Below are 26,583 nucleotides of genomic sequence, written 5' to 3' on the forward strand. Positions count from 1 at the left end.
GGTCAAAAGAAACATAGAATTTGTTACAGTTTAGATTATCACAAGCATAATTCTATCTAAAGCAGAAGATATAATAAACTGAAGGAAAAATAATAATAACTTGGCACAAAATGTTAAAAGATTTAATTAATTTCTCACAAAAGTTGCAACAACCTACGAGGTAAGAACTGACATTTTCTTTCAGTAAGTAGGTAACAAAAGAAAACTATTACTGGACTCAAACCAGACTGCGCATTATTTTCATGTATTAACAGAAAATATCTAGAGCTTACCAACACTAAGCTATCCTAAACATCTAGGCAGCACTTTGACTTTTAAACTGCATGGATAGGACTGTCGCTTGAGTTCATGCCTGAACTGCTAGAGGCAGTAGCGTGGAAAGCAGACTGCCTAGTGGTTCCTTCAAACAGTTTCAAAGAGAGGAGAGGACCCTTTCTCGCCAGCAGATTCCCCCAAGCTCAATTTTGACATGCCAACCAGCTCATTACATTAATTGGGCTCTTTGAATGCGTTGCTGTTGGCTTAAGAACCTCATGAGTTTCCTTTTTTGCTGGCTCCATACCGTATCATGACCAAAATGGGAAAGAGAACGGCAGAACAGGAGAGATGTAAGCAGGATATACAACTGGGTAACAGCACTGGCACTGCGAGCTATCTGGCTTTGGAAAGACATGTTCCCCATCATTGGAGTTGACAGAATCCATTGATTCACATTATTCATTCAAATCAGGAGGCATAAACAATGCATTGTTGCGTTGTGTCTCAGCTTGTGGGGGAGGATAATGGTAAAGAAATCTGGCGACTCCATTGGTGTGTCGACTGACTGCAGCAATGCAAGGAAAAGTAACGATAAATAAGCAATAAATATTGAGATAGGAGAGAAATGAAAAAGTGACTTAAAAGTACCAAATGTGCATGCATCTAAGACAGAAACCTAATCATAGAGAACTTAGTAAGTGCTTCCAAAAAGAAACTATATAAATCTAGATCCCATACTAAAGGCTTAAAACGGCATAATCATAAACATCGGATGCACAATGGAAACAAAAGAAGTAGGAGTCATCTTAGCAATTCCAATCAAATATACATAGTAAACGATAAATACAGAAATAATTGCTATTTAGACGAGTCTCAGAAAACAATAAACCAAGATAATCCAACATAAATGTTTCTCGCTTTTAAGGATGGCAACAGACAGCCAATCCCTTGCATTTATGTCACATGTCATATGCACAATCATGTCAGTGAGATTCTGGCTAATAGTATGGATGGAGTTTGGAAAAATCCCATAATAAAATTATGGCATCAGAATCAGAAACAAATAGAAGCAACAAATCTGGCAACCATAACCATTAAGAATTATCATTAAAGTTATAAGTAATAATTAAATATATATAAATAAATATATATAAATTATATACATGCCTATGATGCATCTGTGTATAAATATACCAACTTCATTGGTTACAATATCAAACAGGCTAGATCGTCTTTTCCTTCTAGACATGTTGGTTTGCCTGATGAAATATTTATGGGCATGGCTGGCCACCTGTGTGGGAGTTCTTGATATCACATAATTGCGTGCTATTCCTTGCCAATCACCTTTGCCAAGCATTTGCAAGCCACGTAGAAACATCCTATGTTCCTCTTCGGTCCATGGAACACCTATAAATCAAATTACACATGTTTCAAAGGCCAACAGGCACGCACAGTCCAGGAAATACGATAGATGTATCAAAAAAATAATGCGTTCAACTATATGGACTAGAAAATCTGATCAATTCAAAGCGGACAATGGATGCACTAAAAGTGAACCTTTGGTGGCATTAGAAAATACTTAAGAAGACAAGTAATAAGCTAAACACGTTCATGTTCCTCCCAGAACCAATAAATTTTACCACATAAATCAAAACTTCGCTCTTCAAAAAATGCAAATTATTTGCTCGATCTAAAGAAACCATGCTTCCTTGCCCTCATAAGGTTGACAACCTGACATCTTTAAAAAAAGATAAGTTCCACTAATACAGTAATACAATATCCTCTATTCCATGGCTTTGATAACAAATCACCAACAATCCTGGCTGCTTCAAGTTTTAATGAACTTCATGACTTGGAAGCTCAAAGGTAAGTACGATCCCTCCATCATATGGGTAAAACTAGTTTGCCATTACATCAACTAAACACAATCAGAATACAGAGCTGCTCTGCGTAATATAAATATAATGCTAAGTGCAACTGTTAGTTACCCAATGAAGGTAAATTTCAATATGACACATGAAGAACTATCAGTCAGCATTTTTAACTAAATCAATTCTTGATTGGCAAAAAGAGCAATTGAAGTCAACTGGGAGAGGCAGTCAAGTAACCAGCACTAACTTGAATCAGTAACTCATCACCTATTTACAACCATTTTTTTTTTTTTTTTTTCCCAAATGAATCATGTACAAACTAAAACAGTGACTCTAAATGCAAATCGAGTATGGCATAAATCAAAATTAAATCTATAACCCTTTAATTCCCTTTAATTCTAAAAGTCATAGAGGTTTTGAAATGGGCACCTGTTTTCTCAGTTTGGTTGATGAGGAAGAATAAACTACTCTACTCTCATTTGCTGAGGAAATGAAAACGAGGAAAAATAAATTTAAGACAATTACTCTCATTCTTCCAACTAGATTTCAAAACCCATGTATAGTACAACTTTCTAATTTTGTTGAGCTACTGATTTTGGGGACTACAAGAATTAGATCATAAAATCAAAATTCAAATTTTCATTAGCGGTCGCCCAATTTCTCAAACCACATTGAAAGTTATGACTTATATGAAATTCAAAACTTGATTCTTTACAAAATAACAATCAAGCACAACCATCCACACTTACAAATAGAACATTAAATACCCAAATAAACACAGACTATATTTTATATATATATATGGTTGAAAAAATCGAACCTTTCTTTCTTTCTCTGCTGGACGAAGAACCAGGGACAAAATCCTCCGATGCATAGCCGTCTGCGGCAACGCCGTGATCCGTGTCGTCGGGGGAGTCGTGAACGTTGTCGGCGCCGCCGTTTTGAAGGCTACCACACTGGAACCTGTGTAATGGATCAAGTTACCCATACTGGCACTCTTTCCGATTGCCCGATCCAAAGTTACCCATATTGGGACCCTTACGGACTTACCTTAGCATGTACTATTAAGTATTACCACCATGCCCAGCTCCACACCGGTTGACGTGAACGGATAATAAAGAGACACATTTTTATTAATTATCAAATCACGGACACCATATTTATTTTGATCTGGCAAGTAAATATGTATTTTATTTATTTTGACTCCATATTTATTTTGATCCGGTAAGTAAATATGTATTTAGCAGCGAGGACGGTGTACCCGGACCTAAATATTTTTCAACAAGCAATGCTGTATTTTTTTTTTTTTTTTTAAAAGATGTTTTATAAAGTACGAGACGTTTTGTTATCATAAATCAAAATCAAAAATGTTTGGTAAAGTAATAGAAAATCGAAACATAACACCTAAAGTCTGTTTCGGCTAAAAAAAAATTAAACACGCACACAAAGAAGACAAAGATTTATATGTGGTTCGGTAATAGCTTACGTCCACGGTTGGAATTCAGCGAAAGTTTTCACTATGTGTAAAATCGGAAATTACAAGTTTTCAGTCCATTACTCTACTCTTTTTCTGTACGAATATCACTTGTTCACCACTCCAAATCTTAAGTGCACTTGTATATCGAGTTATATTTTTCTGTACGAATATCACTTGTTCACCACTTTAAATCTTAAGTGCACTTATATATCGAGTTATAAGAGACTAATTAAGATCCACGACCCACGAGCAAGCAACAAGTCAAAAATTTTCCTTGGAGACAAGCCCCAGACTAGGGCTGCAAGTTGGGCCGGCCCAACCCAGCCCAGTCCCAACCCAACCTCAACCCGAATCGGGTTGGGTTGGGCTAACCCGAATTGTATTCAACATGGGTTATGGTTAAAACCCAGCCCGAGTATTTTCGGGCCGGTCGGGTCGGGTTTACGGGTTGTGTTTTTTAAAAATATATATTAAAAAATATTTTTTTTTTTTGAAAATTTATATATTATATTATATATATATATATAATATATATATTTGATTATATTATTATTAAAAAAACAAAAAAGTTTTAGGGCAAATCATTTCAGCCCTCCCACCAGGTCGCATTCTCAACTCTCTCTCTCTCTCTCTCTCCCCCAACTGCAAACTGCAAAATCTACCAGAATCAAAAGTTCAAAACCCATATATTTAAGATCTGATTTTGAATGGGATCAAGCTTTTTAGAGTAGGAGCAGTCAAGACCAACCTTTTTCAAGTAAATCCGCATAGACGTGTAACACATGTATGCTCTCAATGATTGTAAAACAGTTTTTTCATTGAGCATGACAATTATTTTTCCATTCGATCAAAGATCTGCTGATACACGGCTCAAATCTAAAATTTTGATGATTAATCGTCTAGCTTCAGCCCTGATTGTTGCAGGGCGGATAATCTCAGAACAATGATTGGTCTGCAAGAATCAACAGTTCAAAACCCATATCGGCATAACTTGTATGTATGGGTTTTGTTTTAATTTTTGGAAGTGACGGCGGCGGCGGCGGCGGATTATCGGCTGAGGGCGAGGGACGACGGCGGCGGTTCAGCGGCGAAGGACAGCGGTAGAGAGAGAAAGAAGAGAGGAAGAGAGAGGAGAGAGAAAGGAGAAAAAAAAAAAAAAAAAATTTAATTTCCGGTTTTGGGTTGGGTTCGGGTTGAGCTCGAGCCCAACCCGAATATATTTGGGTTTTGACAAAACCCAACCCGAACATGAGCCCGATTTGTGAATTGTATGTCCAAATTTCAAAATTTATGGGTTGGGGTTGGGTCGGGCTGGGTTGGCCCGCACAAGTTGCAGCCCTACCCCAGACCCCAACATTACGACCTAGCATCAAATTCGGACCACAATATCCCCCCCCCCTCTCTCTCTCTCTCTCTCTCTCACACACACACACACATATATATATATATATGCATATTGGTGGTTACTGGTTAGAGAGCTTTTAGGCCAGTTTGAGTTGGGCAACAATGTGCCTGCGGGAGAGCATTTGGAAGTAACACAATAGGCACTCTCTTGAAGGTGAATACTTTCCAATTTAGAAGTTGAATCAAGTGATACAAAAGCTCCCCTCTTCTGGATTTTCTGTTTCCTTTATTTATTTATTTGTATGATACGAATGTATGGTGAATACTTAGTAGTTAGGGTTTTCACCATTTTTTGTGCTTGCATGTAACTGAAATTTGCTCTCTTGGTGTCCATAGTGCACTCTTATCAGCTTTAATTCTTGAACATGTAGCTTTTAAGCTATACCAAGAATGTAGAGAGAGTAAGTCGTTAAAATATAGCTCTCAGCATGGGAATTTTATTTCATTTGGAAAACTCCAGAAGTCATCATTTTACTTTTCATTTGCAGTTGTAATTGATCATTGGCTTCCTGTGTAATAAGAATATTGTATAACTTTTATGTTCATAAATGAAATTCTATCAATGTCATACCTTCTTTTTTTCTTTTTCTTCTTTTTTCTTCTGTCATTAAGGTGTCCTGTTTGTCTGCATTTCTGCAACACCATGTATTTATCAAATGAACATGAACTCATCTTTCAAAAAAAAAAAAGAACATGAACTTCGCTTCATCAAAGCCAGGAATCTGCCATTTTCTCCTCTAGTTGATCCTCACAGAATTATATGGTACATTTCTGACTGAGGAGTCGGAGCAGATTGCTTCTACGGAGCGTAGCTCAAGGACAATAGCTGTTATTTTATGTTGTAGGAACCTGTCATTGCCATAGGAAATTGGGCTACAAGCTCGAATGTCCTTAACATGGCAAAATGCATAAGAAGAATAATGTGATATGCAACATTGTTTTGTGATCCATGTTATAGAGTTAATCTGACCTGTATCGTAGTATAGGGTTTTGTTTGAGCCAGAAGAAAAAGAAAAAAAGCATGTATTTCGAAACACACTCCCACTCTATCAAATAGAACACTTGTAGAAACTCCCTCCAACTTCAGCCTGTCTACCTCCCTCTCTGCACCTAATGAGACCTTCCAAAACACCGCTCTCGACTTGTCTTCAAGCCAAACCAACGACCCACGAATCTTTAGTTACATCGAATTCCTCTACCATGATATCACACCAACCCAATTAGAATTTACTATGAGAATGTTGGTTATGTGAAATGAGCATTGAAGAATGGACCTCATATCTCTCTCCCTCACCAACCACCAGAAATGTTAGGAAGACAGTTTAAGGAGCAGTATTGAAGCACGAACTGTCCATGTATTGGTTTATGATTTGCAAGGTGATCAAAGCAGCAAGTTCGGTATACTTCAAGCAAACTACAGTTAGTGAACCACTAGATGAAGGCACGGAGAGAGGGTTTGTGTTTCGGTTCAAAATTGACATTGGAGTGTTTACAGATACCGGGGGAGTTTCCTCTGCCTCTGCCCTCTAAGACACATCAGCCATAATCCATATAATGGATTCAACCATGCTTTCTAATGCCCTTGTGACCATTTATGAGATCAGCTATAAAAATGGTTTTGAGTGCAAGCACAACTACAGACACATAAAGTACAGACCTTTCTATGGCTTTGTGGAGTGGGTCAGCCTATGTCGATGTAGACAGGACTTCAAGGCCGAACTATGTCCAGAATTTGGAGGCAGGAGGTGGCTTATAGATGCAACAATAATCATGTAGATGCCTAGAAAATGTCCTTGGAATATTGTGATGCTCTCTCTGAGAACTGCAAGGACTTGGGACTCGAAAGTCCTTTGGAGGAACATTTGGCAACTCTCTTGTTCTTTCTTTACGAGGCTTAAACGCCCCATATAGGAAAAAGTCAGGTATGTGATTTGTTGGGAAAAATCACAGGAGCAAAATAAGGCCATATAATTTCAGCTCTACAGTTAGTTGATATTCCTTGCATTTGGGGTCACATGTGAGCTGCAATCCTGCGTGAAAGCATTTCCGAAGAAGAATCAAAGATGAAACTGTAGTGCACGATTAAGATTGTTAATGTTAGCATCTAGCAAATGGATCAATAAACAAATCTTCGAAAATTAGAATGCCAAGCTAAATAAAAATTTGTGCTTAAGCTACTGAAAAGATGTTGCCATTTGCCCCCACTCGAGGGGCGTATCCTGCGACATTTTCAATAGTTGAGGGGGGAAAATTGCAATGCAGGGGGGTAAGTTGCAAAAACTTGTATAGTACAGGAGGGTTTTGGTTTTTTCAAATAGCCCTCTAATAAGGATTGCTATTTGCTGTAGAAGAGACCTGTATTGATGTTTGACTGACGTGGTTTTACAAAACTGTTTAGGCATTTTCCAAATGGTAAGATTACTGGGACTTGCTAATTAACCTATCATCAGGAAGCATCACATGGTGAAAAAGTAAAAACCTTCCTGTTCATGCATGAAATGGTTGTGTGAGATTTGTGAAGAAATGGTTCTTTTCAATATAACAACTAATTAGAACATAAGAATAGATGATGTACCAGAAAAGTAATAAAAAGGATGGCATAGTAACTATCCCTAAAAATTATCTGCATCTATACCAATACATTCTAGAGCCAAGTCAATTCAACCAATTCAACTATCGAGTTCAAAGACAAAAGGGCTATATCATAACTACAAAAAATCGTATTCATCAGAAAAATATACCTGTATTGTCTTAAATTCAGTATACAATAAATGCCATAATGTTGGGATGCAGGAATGCTACATCACTAATAAATGGAGCAAGTTTACCAAGCGAATCTGCTGACCTGAGGCTTCCATTGACAAACGCAATTTGGTGAGGGGATCCATGACGTCAGATTGAGACATTAGTCTTCACAATGAATGATTTTGTCATTACCCCTCGTTGTTGTCCTCGTTAATGGTTCCAAAAACGTAGACCTATACACAAAAAAGAATGGAGATTCAACATATTGAATTTATTTGAGTTGAAATCTTACTCAGGGTTACTGCAGTTAGATAAATAATTAAATGACAGAACAAATTAAGAAAACTATTCATGTCACTCAACAACCATATGGTTCAACTAATTATTAGACTAACTACTTTTACACCATTGCATTAGCTGGTGGATCCCACATCAGTCTAAATAACTACGCAACACAAAGCACAAATAGTAGCATTATTTGTTTCAAAATTTACCCACTAAGAGGGGTTTGTTTTTCGTCCAATTTGTGAGATGCGCTTCAGCTCTTGGGTTCCCTTTCTCATTTCCCTGCAAAATCCAACAAGAAGCACCATGAATGTACTGCAAAAGTTTGATAAAATACATTCATTTAAAAGACTAGAAATGGCACCTTTGGTATAAATAAACAATAAGATAGAAGATAGGTAGCAGCATCAAGGTTAATACTGAAATAGCCAAGTAGAAAGTGCTTGTATGCTTCTGCACAGAAACAATTCAACAAAATTGCATCAGCAGAAACACAAACAAAGAAAAGAATAATAAATAAATGAATCCTAAATTAATTTTAGAACGGAGAGGATTCAAAATAGACAAAACGTGGAATTTTTGGCATACCAGAAGTGCGAAGTCCTCCATTTGGCAGCCAATAAAACTCAGGTGCCCGGTACACATTTAATGAAAATGCTTTCTAGGACAATTTCTGATTGCCAAAAGGAGAATTTAGCATTTAAATTAATGTCTAAGTGCACTCAATCAGGGAGAGTTTTGCTCTTAGAGCTTCTAACAAGACACATTATACACCTTTCAGGAGCATAACATTTACACAGACAACTATACTCATTCATGAAATTTATTTCGTCAGTTTTCTTGATAATAATTTCAAACTTCACCAAAAACATCAAGGATTAAAGCCTTACCCTGCCTCCTCTGGAGAAGGGATTTCGCTTTCCTGAGCACGTATGAGCATCACAGAATTGGTGCAAGAACAATTCTATGGTAAAATCATCAAAAGATCTCTGTAAGTAACCAGAAGAAGGAAAGGAATAACATGAATTTTTTAAAACATAAAAGAGTACCATGAAGACGATTTGCTGAGGGACCCTGATTAGAAGGAAAACAACTATCTGCGAGACTCTGCACAGAATACAATGGTTATGAACAAGGAAAAACAGTATGATAAAAAATAAATAAAAATAAAAAAGGTATTTTTGTCAAAAACAACCTCACACAAGTGGAGGTTCCTTTTAGCCGCTGCAGGGTTGCATCTGGTTTTACGAGGTTTTGAAGTTATATCCACCACGAGGTCACAATGCAAAGCCCCACATAAATCTGCCAAGCACTTGCTCTGACTCTGCATTCATTGAAATTTGTCATATAAATCATATTCTGAGACTAACCAATCTGGAAGATAAATCCTTAAAAGGCCCAAAAAACCTTAAAAGCAATACAAAATTGCATGTTAGAAGGATATATCGAGTACTCAAAGATTATCAATCTTTTTCTCCCTTACAAGAAGCATCATGCGCTGAAAAAAAAAATACCATGTACAATATATACAAACAATGAGAGTCTCAACGTGACTTATCAAACAGGAACTAGGCCATTTAAGTTTTTTTCTCTCTTCTCAGAGTTTGTAGTAAGTACTAGGTACCAATATCTCCTCTCTTCCTAAAATTCTAAAATGATGACGAAATATATTCTTCAGGAAAAAAGACTTTATCTCACCTTCCTATATAACACTTTCTAGTAGAATAATAAACAACGATTAAAATCTTCTGTTGTGTCGAAATTATAATGATTTTACATTTTTTGTTCACAATAACATAAATTATAACAAGCCTGAGAAAGCAAATCTCTTTTTTCTGCCCTTCTTTTATTTGGTCAATTCAGTATGAGCTCGCTAAATCAACCAGATAACAAGACGGACACAAAACATTATGTGTTATAGTAACCAAAGAGATGGTAGAAGTCACCTCATGTTTTCAAATCAAGTTATACATCAACAGACTACGGGCCAGGAAGGTCAGATCGTATCTGTTTGATTCTCAACCTAAATGCCATGGACAGAAGTCCACTAGTTGCTAGCAAATAAAGAAAAAAAAAAAAAAGTAATAGATCAAAAGATTCGTTATGCCAAGCTATAATGCTTCTTTTTGGTTTTGGCCATCTACACATAGTACTATATCATAACATGTTTCAGAAAATTAAGTTATGACATCTAAATATAAAAACATGAGTCAAAGAATAACAAAGACACGGGATCAGTTAACTAAGCCAGATAATTACATAAACGACAGAAGCATCTGCATCAATGACAACAAGCATCACGAACAATGGATCAATAGTAAAGGTAATTTAGTGCTCCCTATAGCACAACAATTTTGAAAAACTGCAGCCAAACATAGACGGTAAATTATATTATCAAAAAGGAACAAGGTAACACGATTGACATACAACATTCAGAAGATTGTGATGTCTGTTGTCATAATGTTGATCAAGATATTTCTCTGCTCGGAAGATTTTCTTACAGTATCCGCAGCGCCATTCATTTATATCCACATGAATCTTGTGCAGCTCCTGATCCCTAAAGATATCGTTGTCAGGATGGAGTCTACACTTACTTGGGATCTGATACTTTTCTTGTTCCACAAATGGCATTAAATACTGCACAATACATGTAAATGTCATAATCTTAAATGTTAATCGAAGCAGTGCACTATACATCCACACAACATATTTTGCATGCCACCTCCTCGATAATTTTCGAAGCTTCCCTACTTCTTTCCCTTGAACAATGTACTTCAGGGGCATGCTCATGTTCTTGCTTAAGATTTCTAGTCATCAAAATAAAATTTAGATTATTTGAAGAAAAAATATATATAAGAAATAGCACCACAACAAACATATCAGCTACTAAATAAAACCTCAATAATTTTATATTTTCATTTGTAAAAGCCACAATTCTAAAAAATGATAAGATTTTAGCTTTTAGCCTAATCTGGTGATAGAAAGTTATCTTGAAGCTGGAGGAAGATCAGTGTTCTGTAGCACAATAAAGAAAACAGAAAAAACAAAACAAAAGAAAACAAAGTCATATTTGGGAGGAGTTGATATTATAAGTTGAATATACATGCATATTCAAAAGAATTCAAACATATAGGCACATGAATAAGAATGTGAAATTTGTAGAACGAAGGTCCAGCAGATGTGAGAAAGATAAATAGAGCTGAATGAAACATATTGCTATACAGTAAAACGTTTCTGACAAGAATAACAGGATGGAGACTATAATCTTCAAATACCATATGAGCACTACAAGCCAATTTGAGGTCAAGCTATTCGATCACCCAGTGGGTGTGACCAAGTAAGTAGCCAAAGAAATTATAATTAAGATAATAGACTGATAAACAACAATTGCCAGCTTGCTTGATTGAAATCCACACCAAAATGTAAGATTACAATTTTTAAAGTAAAAAAAAAAAATTATTATTATTATTAACTTGATTGAACTATTTAGCTATGTCAAGGTCATATTCACACCTCTCCAATTGCATTATGGGAGTTGTTTGCCCGTGAAAAAATAAATAAATAACAAATTAAAAAAATTTTGAACCCATGATAAAAAGAGAGGTAAAGCATAAAATTCCATATTCATAACTCTCAATTCCTTTCCTCATTTCATTAGCAAACAACACAAGTTGTATACATAAACATACGTACTAATACAATTTCATATCCATAGTAATAGGGTTCAGAAATTTCAAAAGTCAATTATAACATAATTACAATTGAAAGACACCAAGTCAGATTCATAAACATAAGCTAATCCTCAATGATAACAAAGAAACCCCAAAACTTGATTGATATGTAATAGCACCCAATTACCCATTTCAAATTCTACATAAAAATACACATGCAATTCCATATCCGTACTAATAGGGTTCAGCAATTTCAAAAGTCAATTAACACATCAATTACAACTGAGAGACTAAGTCACATGCATATACACAATTATAAATTAATCCTCGATTTGCTTAGATTCAACGATAACAAAGAAACGCCCAAACGAAACTGACATGTAATAACACCCAATTACCCTTTTCAAAATCTACAGTTTATATAGTCCAATATAACGATGCAAACAAAAAAAAACAATACAAATATATACACACAACCATATATATATATATATATACATATAAATATAGATCAAGATAGGGATTTCCTGTGCAAGAGACGAAGAAGTTGAAGTGGAAAGCCATACGAATAGAGAAACACACACCATCACCAGGGGTGGAGGCAGGAATTTGTTTGAGGGGTGGAGCCTTATTAAAAATAATAAATTATATTTTTTTTAAAACGAATAATAATGTAAGACAATAAATCAAAAAATAGACTGTAATAATAGTGAAATAATAACATTTAATAATTTAAAAAAAATAAAAATATAAAATACACTTTAAAAATTCTGTTAGCAATAAATTTAATTATTAAATTTTGAAGAGAAAAAAATATATATAGCTTGAATAAAGGAATATAATTTTTTTTTTTTTTTTTTTTTTTTTGGGGAGGAGGAGGAGGAGGAGTAAGAATGAAAAGAAAGGAAAAATTAAAGATTTTTTTAAAAAATAATTATTTTAGTGAGTATTTTTATAAAATTTTATAAATTATAAATTTATTTGTAATAAAAATTAATTCGTTCAAGGGTAAATAATTATTTCAGTGGGTCATTTTTCACATTTTTATAAATTATTAACATATGTGTAATGAAAATTAATGACCATTTTTCAGAAAAAAAATTATTTTAGGAGGACATTTTAAAAATTTTTATAATTTATAAACCATTTTGTAATTAAAATTAATGAGCCAGCATGGGCCCGGGGGGCATGGCCCCCCGGGCCCATGCTGGCTCCGCCCTTGACCATCACCGTCGTCCTCGTCTCTCTCTCGATTCACAAACCATCACCGTCGTCCTCGTCTCTCTCTCGATTCACAAACCACACTCCGAACGATATAAAACACGCCCGGCACAAGACGACATCGTTTTGAACTGGGCTTTTGAGAAAAAAAATAAGACGTCGCCTAACGCCGTTACTTATTAAACGACGTAGTCTTCTTATAAGATCACTTTATCCGTAGTATCAGTATTCTACAGACAACGTCACGTAACACTCACGTTAGCTACTTGGCGTGTTTAATATCCTCCGATTTGTGCTCCTCTACGTGGATTGGTCACGTCCGTTGGATTAAGGAGCCAGATACAATATTTCCCGCTCGAAATATAAATGGCACGCACTGTCAGTTTCCCAAATCCTAATTTCATTTCTACATTTTCAGATATGGCCTCGAACCGGACGTCGCCGGAGACACAGGTATGCTCGGCCGCCCTCTCTTCAGTGTCTCCGCCGTTACAATGTGACGGATTTTGCTCGGAATGTTGTGATGGAGAAGAAGACCGTGATCCAGATACGGATTGCGGAGGTGGAGGTCGAACAGCAGGGGAGCTCGGATCGTACGGTGGATACAGAGCATCGGATTGAGAGTTTGTGTGCTGGATTACTTGATGGCCCTTCGACAGCAGTTTCTACTCCAGAGGATACGGTGGCCGGATCATCATCGCTCCCGGTGTCAGTGCGGAGACACGCAAGCAACTGAACAATCGTGCTGTTCGCCTCCGCATCCACCTTGGTATGACATCTTCTTAATCACTCGAATTTAGAATGTAAATGGAATCCTTTTTTGTATTTAGCTTATTGATATTGTCTATTTCAGTGCTTTGATATTGTTTATTTCAATGATAGGAAAGGACTTTGTTGTTACATGACACCACCTTCCTCAAGTGAAGCATTTTATTATTTTCCTTCCCCACACAAACGATTTGACCATTTTCTTGCAAAAGTAGTTGCAGGTATTTTGAATGCGTAGGAACAATAATAAAAATAATAAGAGTATGCAAAAAAATAACTATCATTTTTTTTAATTTAAAAAAAGAAAAAAGAAAAAAAAAAAGAGTAAGATTATTAACTAAAGGAGAAAAACATACAGATTTACAAGGGTCATCCCCATGGGTCCATGACCATACAGAATTTGGATGTAGTTATCTGAGAACAGATCAGAATAACCCCAAGACCACCTAGCTATAAGAGCAAGACTCTTGCAGAGATACCGGCTAGTGCTAAACAACAGAATAAGGCTATAAATAAAACCCCTTCATATACATATAAATTACATGCATTGTCAAGTGGACAGACTTGATTCGAAACCACGAATCGACCCATGCATAGCATTCACCATCAGATCGGGGATCACTCTGTCTTATAACTCTGTTGCTACCAAAGTGCCCACATTATTCCCCATTAACAGAGTGAAAACTTAGGAGTAGTTAGGCATATATTAATCCAGTAAATGACCTTGCTTGGGCAACCAATGTGACTTAAGATGTCCAAAATAAAGTCCCAGCTGGCTCTATCAAATACTTTCCTGATCTCTATCTTCATAGTACACTTGGGAATAGGATTGTCTTGGTGATAGCCTTTTTAGAAGTTCTTGACTCGGCGGACTGTTCTCAAAGATTTTTCTGTCTGTGATGAAGGCAATTTGGTTTTGGCTCTGTTAGCAATCAGACTGTTCTCAAAGATTTTTCTGTCATGAACTCACTTTACATTTTGCTAGTTGAAGTTCTACTTGTTAAATTCCCATTTGCATATCAATTGTTTTATTTATGAATGCACTAAGATATCTTGTTACGGAGGATGGGATGAATACTTGGATTGAGTTGCGGAATTGTGGATTGAGTAGGTTGTGTGTGGAATTGAATTTGCTTGGGGGAGTTGCATGCTTGATCGCATTTGCATTTCCTAGAATCTAGTTGCACACCAAGTGTTCGAGAAAATGGTTATTCTACATTTCCATCACTTCAAGTGCTTTAAAATGTTGCATTTACATGTGCATTTTCTTTAGTTAAATAAATCCATTTATTAACCTTAACCGTGAAAAAAAATCACTCGTTAAGATGTTAATAAAAGTATTTTACGCTTAGCCAAATACTCTAAAACATTAAGTGCTTAATAAATGGAATTTTAGTTTAGCTCTCATCTCACATCCTACTACAAGATTGTCTCACTTGAGATATCTATTACTAGCTTAAGATCTCCTACATCTTTATTGCATATTCTTGAGAATTTTGCTATATGTGAGCACTTTGACATACATCCCTTATATTGAGTGAATCTCTTCTCTCGGTCCACATTTGAATAACAAACTTTTAATTGGTAAAATTTCTCATTGTTTGCTAAAGACCCTATTCAACTCCCACGCCTCCTTTCTAGGGTTAATACTTGGGCAACAAACCCCATTCAACTTGAAGTTACATTTTTTATGCTATTTACTGATGATATTGTTTTGATTTATGAAACTATAACATGTATGTGTACTAAAATAAAAGTTTAAGATAGGTAAGACTAATATGGGAAACACATGTGGGTTGGGGATATTAGAGAAGCATCAACTATATGGAAAAAATTGTTGCTCATTTCCTTGCACTCGTAAACCACTCTTTCCTTTTCAAATCTTCTCTAATCTGTTCCAGGAGGGTTGGGGATATGTAAGCTCAATATTACCAGCCATAATTGAAAGACCAAAAGATGCATTATGGTTTTCAGTTAATCAACCGTTATCCCTATGAAATTGTTGCTCTGCTTATAGCTTGGAAAAGATGGAGGATAAAACTTAACATTGGGTATAATTATTTAGTTTTGCTCTATTTGCTGATCAAATACAAACTGATTGGTTCGATTGATAAAAATGCCATTACCCTGTTTGATCCCGTAGATCAAGAGTGCTGCATGACATACTAGGTACCTACCTAATCTTTGGCTTATTTACAAAATACTTTTAATAACTTTTCACTTTTTCTTAAACTTGTATCTAGCAGTAGATTTTAAGGCAAACAAATTGTCAATTATGCCATTTTATTCTTTCACACTGCTCGAGTCATATTTACGACTTTCTCAAAATTCTTTCCCTTCTTATTGTCTTCACCAATTTTCAGTTGGCTAAACATTTGTTCATCAACATTTTTGCAGATTGATCCACACAGGATAGGAACTAAGAGGCGGCAGGGTGGTGTTTGCTACTGGATTCTCTTAAACTTTCCTAGCTATGCGTAACTGGATTCTTGGATTCTTATTACTTTCCTATAAATCTGTAAAATCTAAAACCAATTTGGTTTTTCTTATGATAGAGTCTAGGGTTTGGTTGTTTGGTCTCTCATGTTTCGTATATTTGAGAATAGTATGGCATGGTAATGGGAATTGAGGAGCTTTGGTTTGAATTGTGGTTTTATAAGGTGTTTGTCAGTGCAAAAGTTTGAGTTCTGCCCTTGACATGGATTTCTGTTGTTCTTTATATTCATCATTTGTTAATATTGGTAGAATCATAGAAACACAGGTTGTTTATGTTTGTAAATTAGGATATGTAAAAATTAAGTAAAATGATTCACATTTGTATAACCTTTATCATATGATAAGTACAGAAAATGACCAACAGAGGTTAGGAGTTCGAACCTCAGTGGAGGCAGTGTGTGTGAGTCCCAACTAGGAAAAAAAAAAAATAAGTACAGAAAATGAAAAGAAAAAACATGTTCTGTGTAAAAGGTTTTACATGAAAAAGATTTTGCGACAATTAGTTAAAAAGCAAGCAACCGAACATGCAACCACAAGATTCTCATGGAACACTCAACATTAGAGAGAACATACAAATACAATATTGTCGTTGAACACAACATTTGAGAGGAGAGATGGTACCAACGGAGTTTTTTCTTCATTATCTTAGGCTCTGTTTGGGTCAATGTAAAATGGTTAATTTTCTCAGATAGTACGTAATTCTCATTGAAGTGTCGGTTCAATAAAACTCAACTTCAGCAACTGGACCTTATCAAACATGGTTTTGCCCACTGAGGAGTTGGCAGTCAACCACATTGTCTGCGGCTCCAGCCAAAAGGCCACAACTGTGCAACTGTTTTGCCTGAATCATTTGAAACTTTTTTTTTCTGAAAATCCCAGCATAAATCCAGAGCATATAGTATCACCACTTCTACCATTCTCCAGCCACGACGTATATAACATTGATTAGTAATAGTTACCAATAAACTCTCGGGGCTAGAAAAATTTGCAAATAAAAAATTTAAATTATCCTATTAAATAATAACCATTTCGATTCCTGCAGGTAGACTCTCTTTGAGCTCCATAGCACGTTCTTTTGCATATTGTTTCTCCTCAGTTTCCACAAACATCCATGGTCGTGGTCTGCTTGAAAAACTTGTATAGTGACGATCAATAATAATCTTCTCCAACATGACGGCATTTTTAATCAAGTATTGGGTAAGCTCAAGGTCAATAAGATGGCCAACAAACCCAGCCAATTCCACCTCCTTTAGGCATTGATGGGGGCGCTTCCTAGCTTTACGCATTCTTCTTTGTACTTCCACAGAACTCTTGAAATATAATAACTGTGAAACAGGAAAGGGTTAAATCTTGTTTTAAAAATAGACAATTGAATGTGCAAGCCAAAACACAAAATAACCGCTTAGGAGTTGGAACAAACTTTTAGCACCAAGACTTTTTTCATTTTGAAGTAAAACATTTTTGGTGTAAGTTATTCTCCACGTAAAACCTTTTACATGTAAAGTATTTTTTTGGGTAAATTACACTGACCTCCCCCGAGGTTTGTCCTAATTACATAGACCTCTCCTTTGATTTCAAAAATTACACTGACCTCCCTTAAGAAACAAACCTAGTAGTGTAAACGGTAAACCTCTCTAGTCCCAAGTTGTGACGGACCATCGAATGGACTAATGGATTTGCGTATTTTAGTTAAATGCGCTCAAATAATGACTGAAAACAATGACCACGGTCCATCACTAGCTGTATTGTCCTCTCTCTCTCTCCATCATTTATTCTCGTCCTAATCCCAATTTATTCTCTGTCTTTCAGAAAATTGTTTATTGACAGTTGACCTTTTTTTTCTACATGAATAAAGCACACATAGAAAAATAGATTTAGAGAGAAATAAAGGAGATTTAAAGAGAGGGGAGATTATTTAGGAAGAGATGGTGGTGTTGGCGGCAAGGATGGATGAGTTGATGAATCCAGAACAACAATGGCGTCTCCAAAACCCTAACAACTGAACCCTGTACCCTGAAGTGATCCAATAAAATCCAGAAACCTTGTCTCTATTTCTCTCAAAACCTAGGCATTTCATGCATATCATATGCATATAATTAATTTAATAACCAACATATCCAGATATATCAAATAAGACTAATAATATTAATCATCTTAAATAATATATACATATACACATATATTATTTAAAATATATATATATATATATAACACATTTATTAATAATCCTTAATTATTTAAAATCATATATACATATATATCAATAATTATACACACACACACACACACACACACACACACGTCCATCCATACAACTCATAAATTAATTAAACCAGATATACACATGTATAAATAAATATGTATATATAGATACCTCATTCCATCACCAATATATTAATTTAATTATATTTATGCAAATTAAATGGCTACTAAATATCGTTACAAATGTTTCCCATAAATACTCCCTTGGTTTAAATAATTTTTCGACACTGCCTTACTAAAACGTAAATATCTCCTAGTATGATGGGAATCTGATAATGAAATTGGTACCATTGAATAGAAGACGAAAAATCCTTAAATTTGAGTTCAAGAATTATCCAATTTCGATTTAAAATGACTGAGTTATGACAGTTTCAATTTCAAGTATCGAAACAGGCCAACATGGATTTCCCACGCGCTAGATCCAAGCTTTATGTGTGCTGGCGCGTTCTTATCGGTTGGAGTCTTTCAACTACTATAAGCTCATCACACTGAATCCATCACTTCCTTTATGGCGCATCCAATGGTTACAAATCCGTGCACAAATGAACACGCCCACACTGGATTATTTTCTGTTGACTAGAATATATCTAAGGTCCAGATCAGCGAGTGCACCATCTTCTCATGGTCTACGCTACACCAGATAATCCCACATCATCTTCTCATAGTCTGCGCTTGTGATACCCCTCGGATCCGAGACACGGGTTGATCAGGCCCAGGCCCAAACCCGAGGGAATATCAAACAATTAAAGTATTTCAAAGTGAACACAGATGACAAAATGAAATAATAAAGATGGAACAAAATTAAAAGAACGTTTAATTAAAAAACCCTCCATGCATAACTGAAAAATAAAACTCCAATCCTCCAAAACTTCAAGGTTACAACTTGGGAATCCACTGGTGGACCCCTAACCAAAAGTTCAACTGAAACTGAAAACTGAAAATAGATAATGCTAGAAACATCGAGAGAAGTTCTACGTAATCAGATGAATGTGGGACTGTCCTTGACAAGCACGATCAAGCTCTAAGGCTGGAACCGTCCTATACCTGAAAAAAATAATAAAGGAGTGGGTCAGATCCACGAGCAAGTTCTAATCTAACTGCAATCCATACAGTGACCCGATACGCAGATACACCGTAGACACCTCGCAATATCTATCTAGTCCATACGTATAAATATATCCACACTAAGGGACATTCATTAGTCTATAATAGGGGTCTCAACCTGAATAGAAGGCAACATGCGAATACGCACCCAAAGGTGGGCATGAGTACCTAGACCTAACAGGGTACACCTCAACCTATTATATCCAGCTACGCATCCACCGCATATACGCACCCTAACCAATGAGTTTGAGACTCAAGCTCAGCTCGTGGTACCATAAACATCTATATAAAATTCATCAAAATCCAGGGTATGTAGTTCAACTATTTGTTAAACTGACATACAATAAACCAACCAGTTAGTCACTCAACTTATTCAGTTGATGTAACTTAACTACAATCCATTAATCCAGGAAGTCATCCAACTTGGTTACAGCTGATCTGACTTAGTCACAATTAGGATTCAATATTTATAAATCCATTCCTTAAATCCGTTAGGTTAGGTTTAGGTGTTTGGAGCTAAACCGTTCCTAGTATGTCACCGTCCCATACCGGTACATACCATCCTCCATATCCAGGTAAATTACAATGTATACATAATGAACAAGTAATCTACAGTCCAAAACCACTGTCCAAATAATTGCAGAAAGAAGATTAACAATCTAGCAATTAAAATTCAATATTAATCTATGTATTTGCATCAAAGAATTTAATATTCTAACCATTAACATCCAAACCATGCATAGTTCAAATTTAATATAACAATGACCCTAATAAAAATAAGTTTTATTAGGATACTGGATCTCCTTAAATTGATAAAATTTAATCAAGCAACTAATCCTTCCTCCATCCGTTATCAGCGTAGAAAATTTATCAATTTTATAATGTTTTTCCCATAGATCAAATTAAATCAATTCAAGGTTTTAATTACACCCTAAATTAACTATTAAATCCCTCTGTGAAGTTTCGTTAAATTTCTGAAATTTAATCAAGCCATTCAGTTCCTTTCTTTTTTTAATAGCATGCACGGTTGTATATTTTTACACCGCTTCCTCCTTTATAACAGAGACTTAAACCATACAACAAGAGGTTTAATATTATTTAAAACTAACCCTTTAAGCCCTCTGTGAAGTCCCTACAAACCATCAGAACCATTCAAATGCTCAAATAGTGTCAAAAGTATCAAACAGTGCCGTGAAAACAAATTTCAGAACTTATAAAAGGTTGGAGCCTGCTCTAAAATGAAAGAGCAGGCTCTTTCTCACTTGGAGTCGGCTCCAAATTCCCTTGGAGCCGGCTCTTGTTGAAGGAAAGCCGGCTCTTGCTTTCCAGAGCCGGCTCTCTCCCCCTTGAGAGCCTCCCGTTCAGTCTTTGCTCCGTTTCAGCTCATCTTCTCCATCTCCGATCCAGTCCTAACATACTATTGGTCTCTAAAACTAATTTTCGAAGTTTAATTAACATCCAGTAGCTTCCTATTAATTTAATTACAGTAATCAATTACAAGGATTACATTTGAATTAAAATGGCTACTGAACTGCATATACTTTAAAACCAAACTGAAATGGATTTACCACAACAGTTCCCTTCCAACTCATTTGTTCTTCCTTTAAATTTGAATTTAAAGGACTTAAATTACATCTAATATCCATTCAGATCTTGGTTCATCACAGTAAGGTTCAAAACCAAAAGTAAAACAGTGGAACGTTTCATGCCAAAACAGAGACAAGGAAAACATACATGCTATAATTGTTTTGTAAATAAAATCTCACAGATAAAACGATCAAGTAAAACATATATAAAACATGCATGGTTCAGTTTAAGGCCAATTAATCTCCTAGAGACTGTCTAGGTGCACAGAACACAAGCTAAAAGGAAGGAGGAAGATAAGAACTTGCCTGTAGTTTTGGACTCAAAACTTTATCGCCGTCGTCCTAACTTCCGGCAACCACTGCAACACTATCTAGCCTCCTATTACTTCTGTTCTTCCCTTTTCCCAAGCCAAATCTTGAAGCCTCGGTTGGAAACCTCCCAAACTTGCTCTACTCTCTCAAAGCCTCACTCTGTAACTCTCTGTCTCTATGTTACGTGAGTAGGGGTTTTCCAACCCTTAATATAGATACAACTATGTATAAGTAGGCGTAAAAATCCTAAACCCTAAGCTCTGTTTAATTCAGCCAGAGCCCTAAAACTCTAGTCAGTCGGCCCATATAACAATCTAGGTTATAAGATACTCGGCTACATACGCGTAACCTCTTAGGGAACCTTACTGTTTAAAATTAGACCAGTTAGTAATTTATTTTAATACAGTAACTGATACTAATTTAAACTATAATTTAATCTAATTAAAATATGTAAATAAACCAATTTACACATTAGAATGACCCATTAATCCAATTACAAATATACACATATAACTAAATACACAACCCAATTAAAGAAAAGAAGAAACAATTAACGAAAACAAAATTCATAATTAATCAATTAAACACTTAAACAATAAATGCCAACTAAATACATATCACATAAAATTAATAAATAAAAATAATTAAACTAAATAATCACGCAAAAATACAAGAAAAATAATAAATAAATGCCGAGACTATCTTTTTAAAATTAGAGGTATTACAGCGCTACACCAGAAAATCCCACAGTTAACCAGACCACTTCATGGCCCAGATGCACATGCACACCAAATTTTAATGCGCCGCGACGCACCATATCAATCCACATAAGTTTACTTAATCTTATAGCCCTGATTGGCATGTGCACCATCTTCCCATGCACATGCCCACACCGAATTATTTCCCTATTGAGGCGCCAATTTACAAGAGCCTTATATATTTTGCATAAATATTTAACAAAACAATTCAAAATGAATAATCTGAAAATATAAAATAATCCTAAAAAAATTCAAAAAATTCAAGAGAAATGCCAAAACTTCTAGAAACCTTAATTTATCCACTTGGGTCATAAATCACCTATAAATTGATTAATAAAATATATGCAACATATATCTATATATATATATATATATATATATATATATATATATAGATATATTAAAAAACCAAAATTTTAAAAGAATAAAAATATAATATTTCATATTTTTAATTCATTAGATCATGATTTAATCAATAAATTTAATTAAAGTCTTGATAGTTAAGGTGAAATCCTTATGAATTCTAAGAGTAAAGATAGAGAATAACTCGCCTGAAGGTTTCGAAACGAAATCGACACTTCAAACTTTGATTGTCTCTTCCAATTCCGGCATCCTCTTTTTCCGATCTGGCATCCTCTTTGTCAGCGTTATCTTCTTCTTCTCTCTCTGTCTCTCTTATTTTTCTAACATGAAAACTTTTAACTATAAAACCTTATGTGTATATTTATACACATAAATAAATTAATCATATTCCTAGTATCACTACCAAATAAAAGAAATAATAATTATTCTTAAATAATATATATATATATCTTTCATAATTAATCATTAGTTAATTAAATTATATATACTTATATATATCAATCAATATATATATATATCCGTCCACGCACTTATTAATTAATTATATTTATATACATATATATATATATATATCTAATTATATATATTTATAATTATCCAAAAAATGATTATTTAAATTATCATATAACCACGAACCTTTATTAATTAACCCAACAAGGCTTCAACCAAGTCCAAGATCACATCCTTTGGTCCAACTTTCCTTAAGTTCAATCCAATTAATTTAAATAAATAAAATAATTAAATAAACATTTAAATTAAAATAACTAATTACATGAAGCACATAAACAAACAAGAATTTAAAATTAAGTCATACCATACTAATAAAATCAACACGCCAATAATTCAAGTAATAATTAAGCACACAAACAATCAATCATCATACATAATCATGAAATATAACCTAATTAAAATAAGACAATTAATCTAGCACTCAATTAAATAAAACAAATCATTTAAAAATAAAATAAAAGCAATTAATTTCAATTAAATTAAATAAATTATTTTTAAATAAAATAAAAATAATTAATTCCTATAAATAATTCATTTAAAATACAGGGATATTACACAGTTAGTCATAATTTTTTTTTTTTTTTTTTGAGAATATCCCATTAAACGGTACATATGTTTTAAAAAAAAATTTCAATGCCGCAGACGTGATCACCACATACACATGCTAGTGACGCCACACACATACATTGACATATACAGTTCTCTGTACCACATATCAACATAACAATGATTGGACCCTACCCAAGACACGTACCATGGAGGTGTGTATTTTCTTTTGGTTTTCTTCTGACTATACACGCCACACACACACACACACACATATAGGGATGGCAGTTTCCTCCAATCCGCTGGGTTTTCGCCCCGCTCCGCTCCTAATAGGGCGGATTTGGTAGTTCTATAAATGGGTTTGGGGCGAATATGGTAAAAGAATTGAAAACCCGAAGCGGGTTTAGGGCGGGGGCGGATTTAGTGATGCCCCCACCCCGATTATTGGTCGATCGAGGCAATTCAAGCTTAAAATTTATAGCGAACCACAACTACCTCTAATTAAAAATATAGATAGGATAAGTAGGGATCGTCCCAAGGGAAATGAGGTGTATTTGTGATGAAAATCAATGTCGGATTAGTAAGTCGAATGATCAACGATTGATGGTGGTTGGTTAATTAAGCTACAATGCAATTAAAATTAATGCAAGTAAAAGAGAGCAATCTAGAAAATAGAGAAAAAATATAGGAAAGAGGACTCGGGGCTTTAGAGTTTACCTCTAAGCTTGACTTCACTAGACATTAGTAATTGTACATTAATGGGGAAATTAAATTGTAACTTGGGTGTGTGTATGACATCTATTGATACTAAGCATAGATAACGAATAAGTATAAATTGTCTAACCAATTTAATGAAGAGCACAACCTATCAAATGAGACCAATTTCCATTCAATAAAACCACAATTAATGCACACACAATTATCTAGAAGCATACATCATTTGTATTCATAAGTATGGAACACCAAGAAACAAGAATAGATTATCCACCTTTCTAAGAATTTAAAGCAACTATACTACATCTAGGCTAGAGACATGAAATTTAAACTAATTAAACTAAGGGTATGGTACAATCCATCAAGAAATAAGTGTGAACCATCAAATAAATCACAAGAATGTTCAATTAAGTACTATGTTTTGATCATATCTAGATTAACATCATCAACACACATAAACATGCATTAATTCCATTAAATCTAGAGAAAAACACGTGAATCATCCATTCTAGCATACATAAACATATGGTTAGAGATAGAGAATCAATTGAAAGCATTAAAATCCATACACATCAAGTAGAAGCCACAAGATATATATTAATCCAAGATCAAAACATTTATTACAATTAAATCCCCAAAAATATACAAAAGACTAGGTCTAGGAAGCAAACTTAGGGGCTATCTCTAGCCTCAAGTGAAGGATTTAGCCACTCATTATAGTGGTCATGGAACCCTCAAGGGCTAGCTTAGAGGTTGGCATCATAATTTTCATATTTGATTTCTTCCCAAAAACCCAGTTCTAGAGAGCACAAAATATTTTTTCTATATTTCTCTAATAATCTATGATGATGTCTCTACAATAATGCTCAATAAAACAATTACATACTCCTTTGAGTAAGGACCAAGTTAGAATATATTACAGCCTCTGATTGGAGGAATTTCGCAACTTACACAATTAGGTAGAAAATGGCCCGTTCGGGAAGTAGACAGCTCACTGCCAGCAGCAACTTTGATCGATCGAAGATGTTCAATCGATCGAACACTAAGCTTCAATCGATCGAAGCTGACGTGGCACCCAAAATATCTTCCAGAGTCTATCCCATTGGCTGAGTTGGCATTGTCTTTATTTCGATCGATTGAAGTCCATTTCGAGCGATCGAAGCTCCCTTTCGATCGATCGAAGGACCTCTGGTGCATTTTCTTGGCTTCTTTCCAACTTTGCTCCTTAGCTCCAAAAATGGTTTAAATGGCTCTTGTTAGCCTGTTTGCCCTTTATTTACTTGAAATAAACATTAACACAAATAAGTATCTAAGGTATAAAAGTAAGATAGATGAATGGACTAAAATACCCTAACTTAGGTTCTAAAATGCGTCACATTTGAGCACTTATCAATTATTTATATATATATATATATATATATATATATATATATATATATATATTTAAGTTAAGTGTCCATTAATATATTTTGACTAAATATTCATTAGAATCACCACTTACTAAAATTTCATAATTGTGCACGTGATTCAATCTTCAAGAATCAATCAATGATTCAAGATCTTAGTATTCTATCACAAGTTCATGAATTAATTTAATAGTTTTAACTTTACCGTAATTAAACGGAGTATGCGAGGCGGAGTCAGTGTTTTGTCTACCGAAATAGGGGCGGGAATGGTATACCAATTATAAACCCGTCCTGGAGTTGGAGTGAAATTTGTATGACGGATTTTTTAACTGGGCAGAGTAGGATTAAGCCAACTCTACCCCAACTCTGCCTCGTTGCCATCCCTGCACACACACACACACATACACATACACATATATAACAACCTTGTAACGTACAAACAAATTTAATGAAAAATATTTTAACAAATTAGTATGAATTTCTTTTCATAATTTATTTCAATAAGAAAAATAGATTAAGAGTATTTCAATAAGAAATGACACTAGAATCATTTAATGAAATATAGTTAAGGTATTGAGACATTTTGTAACAAAATGTGATAGTTTAGGAAGTATTATGTATAAAGTATACTTTAAAAGAGTTATTTGTAAATTCGAACATAGCTCGGGAGTTTTTTTTGTGAATTCCAATATAATTTAGTAGGATTTTTTTACGATTTATCCTTAAAAAAATGCTAAAGGAGGTAATATATTAATTTTGAATTGAGTCAATGAGAAAATAAAAAAAAATATCGTACATGTATATGCTGAAAACAAAGATGGTATTC

At 34.7% G+C, this 26,583-nt stretch overlaps 1 protein-coding gene, 1 long non-coding RNA gene and 1 pseudogene across 4 annotated transcripts; 1 reads left to right on the forward strand and 2 right to left on the reverse strand.

Annotated features, from left to right (window-relative positions):
- Positions 1-100: 100 nt before the first annotated feature.
- Positions 101-7,898, reverse strand: LOC132305353 (transcription factor KUA1-like; annotated as a pseudogene).
- Positions 7,692-12,326, reverse strand: LOC132303926 (uncharacterized). Of its 3 annotated transcripts, none has more exons than XM_059801381.1 (8): positions 10,763-12,326; positions 10,468-10,677; positions 9,236-9,364; positions 9,090-9,147; positions 8,931-9,004; positions 8,405-8,493; positions 8,254-8,322; positions 7,692-7,988 (listed from the first exon to the last, which is right to left on the reverse strand). In XM_059801381.1, coding segments are annotated over exons 1-8 (786 nt in total). In that variant the 5' UTR covers positions 10,919-12,326; the 3' UTR covers positions 7,692-7,987. The 3 variants fall into 3 exon arrangements, 2 of the variants coding, with proteins under 2 accessions (XP_059657364.1, XP_059657363.1); XM_059801380.1 differs by having other exon boundaries at positions 8,250-8,322; positions 10,763-12,325; XR_009481442.1 differs by lacking the exon at positions 7,692-7,988 and adding an exon at positions 8,629-8,713 and having other exon boundaries at positions 8,271-8,322.
- A 1,022-nt stretch (positions 12,327-13,348) lies between these two features.
- LOC132303927 (uncharacterized) lies at positions 13,349-16,627 on the forward strand. Its single transcript, XR_009481443.1, has 2 exons — positions 13,349-13,701; positions 16,098-16,627. It is a non-coding gene; the product is annotated as an uncharacterized LOC132303927 (long non-coding RNA).
- Positions 16,628-26,583: the final 9,956 nt, after the last annotated feature.

The sequence above is a fragment of the Cornus florida genome, unplaced genomic scaffold (assembly GCF_030987335.1).
Source record: "Cornus florida cultivar Cherokee Brave unplaced genomic scaffold, ASM3098733v1 CherokeeBrave_3.0.0_Hap2_Chr04, whole genome shotgun sequence".
In the NCBI taxonomy this organism is placed as follows: domain Eukaryota; kingdom Viridiplantae; phylum Streptophyta; class Magnoliopsida; order Cornales; family Cornaceae; genus Cornus; species Cornus florida.

Excerpts from the sequence above, each read along its gene's own strand:
- LOC132303926 (XM_059801381.1), bottom strand. The coding sequence starts at position 10,918 with ATGTTTGTTGTGGTGCTATTTCTTATATATATTTTTTCTTCAAATAAT. Across the intron at positions 9,365-10,467 it reads ATCACAATCTTCTGAATGTT|AGTCAGAGCAAGTGCTTGGC; the intron begins GTATGTCAATCG and ends CAATGAATGCAG. Across the intron at positions 8,494-8,930 it reads CCTTCTCCAGAGGAGGCAGG|AAGCATACAAGCACTTTCTA; the intron begins GTAAGGCTTTAA and ends GTTTCTGTGCAG.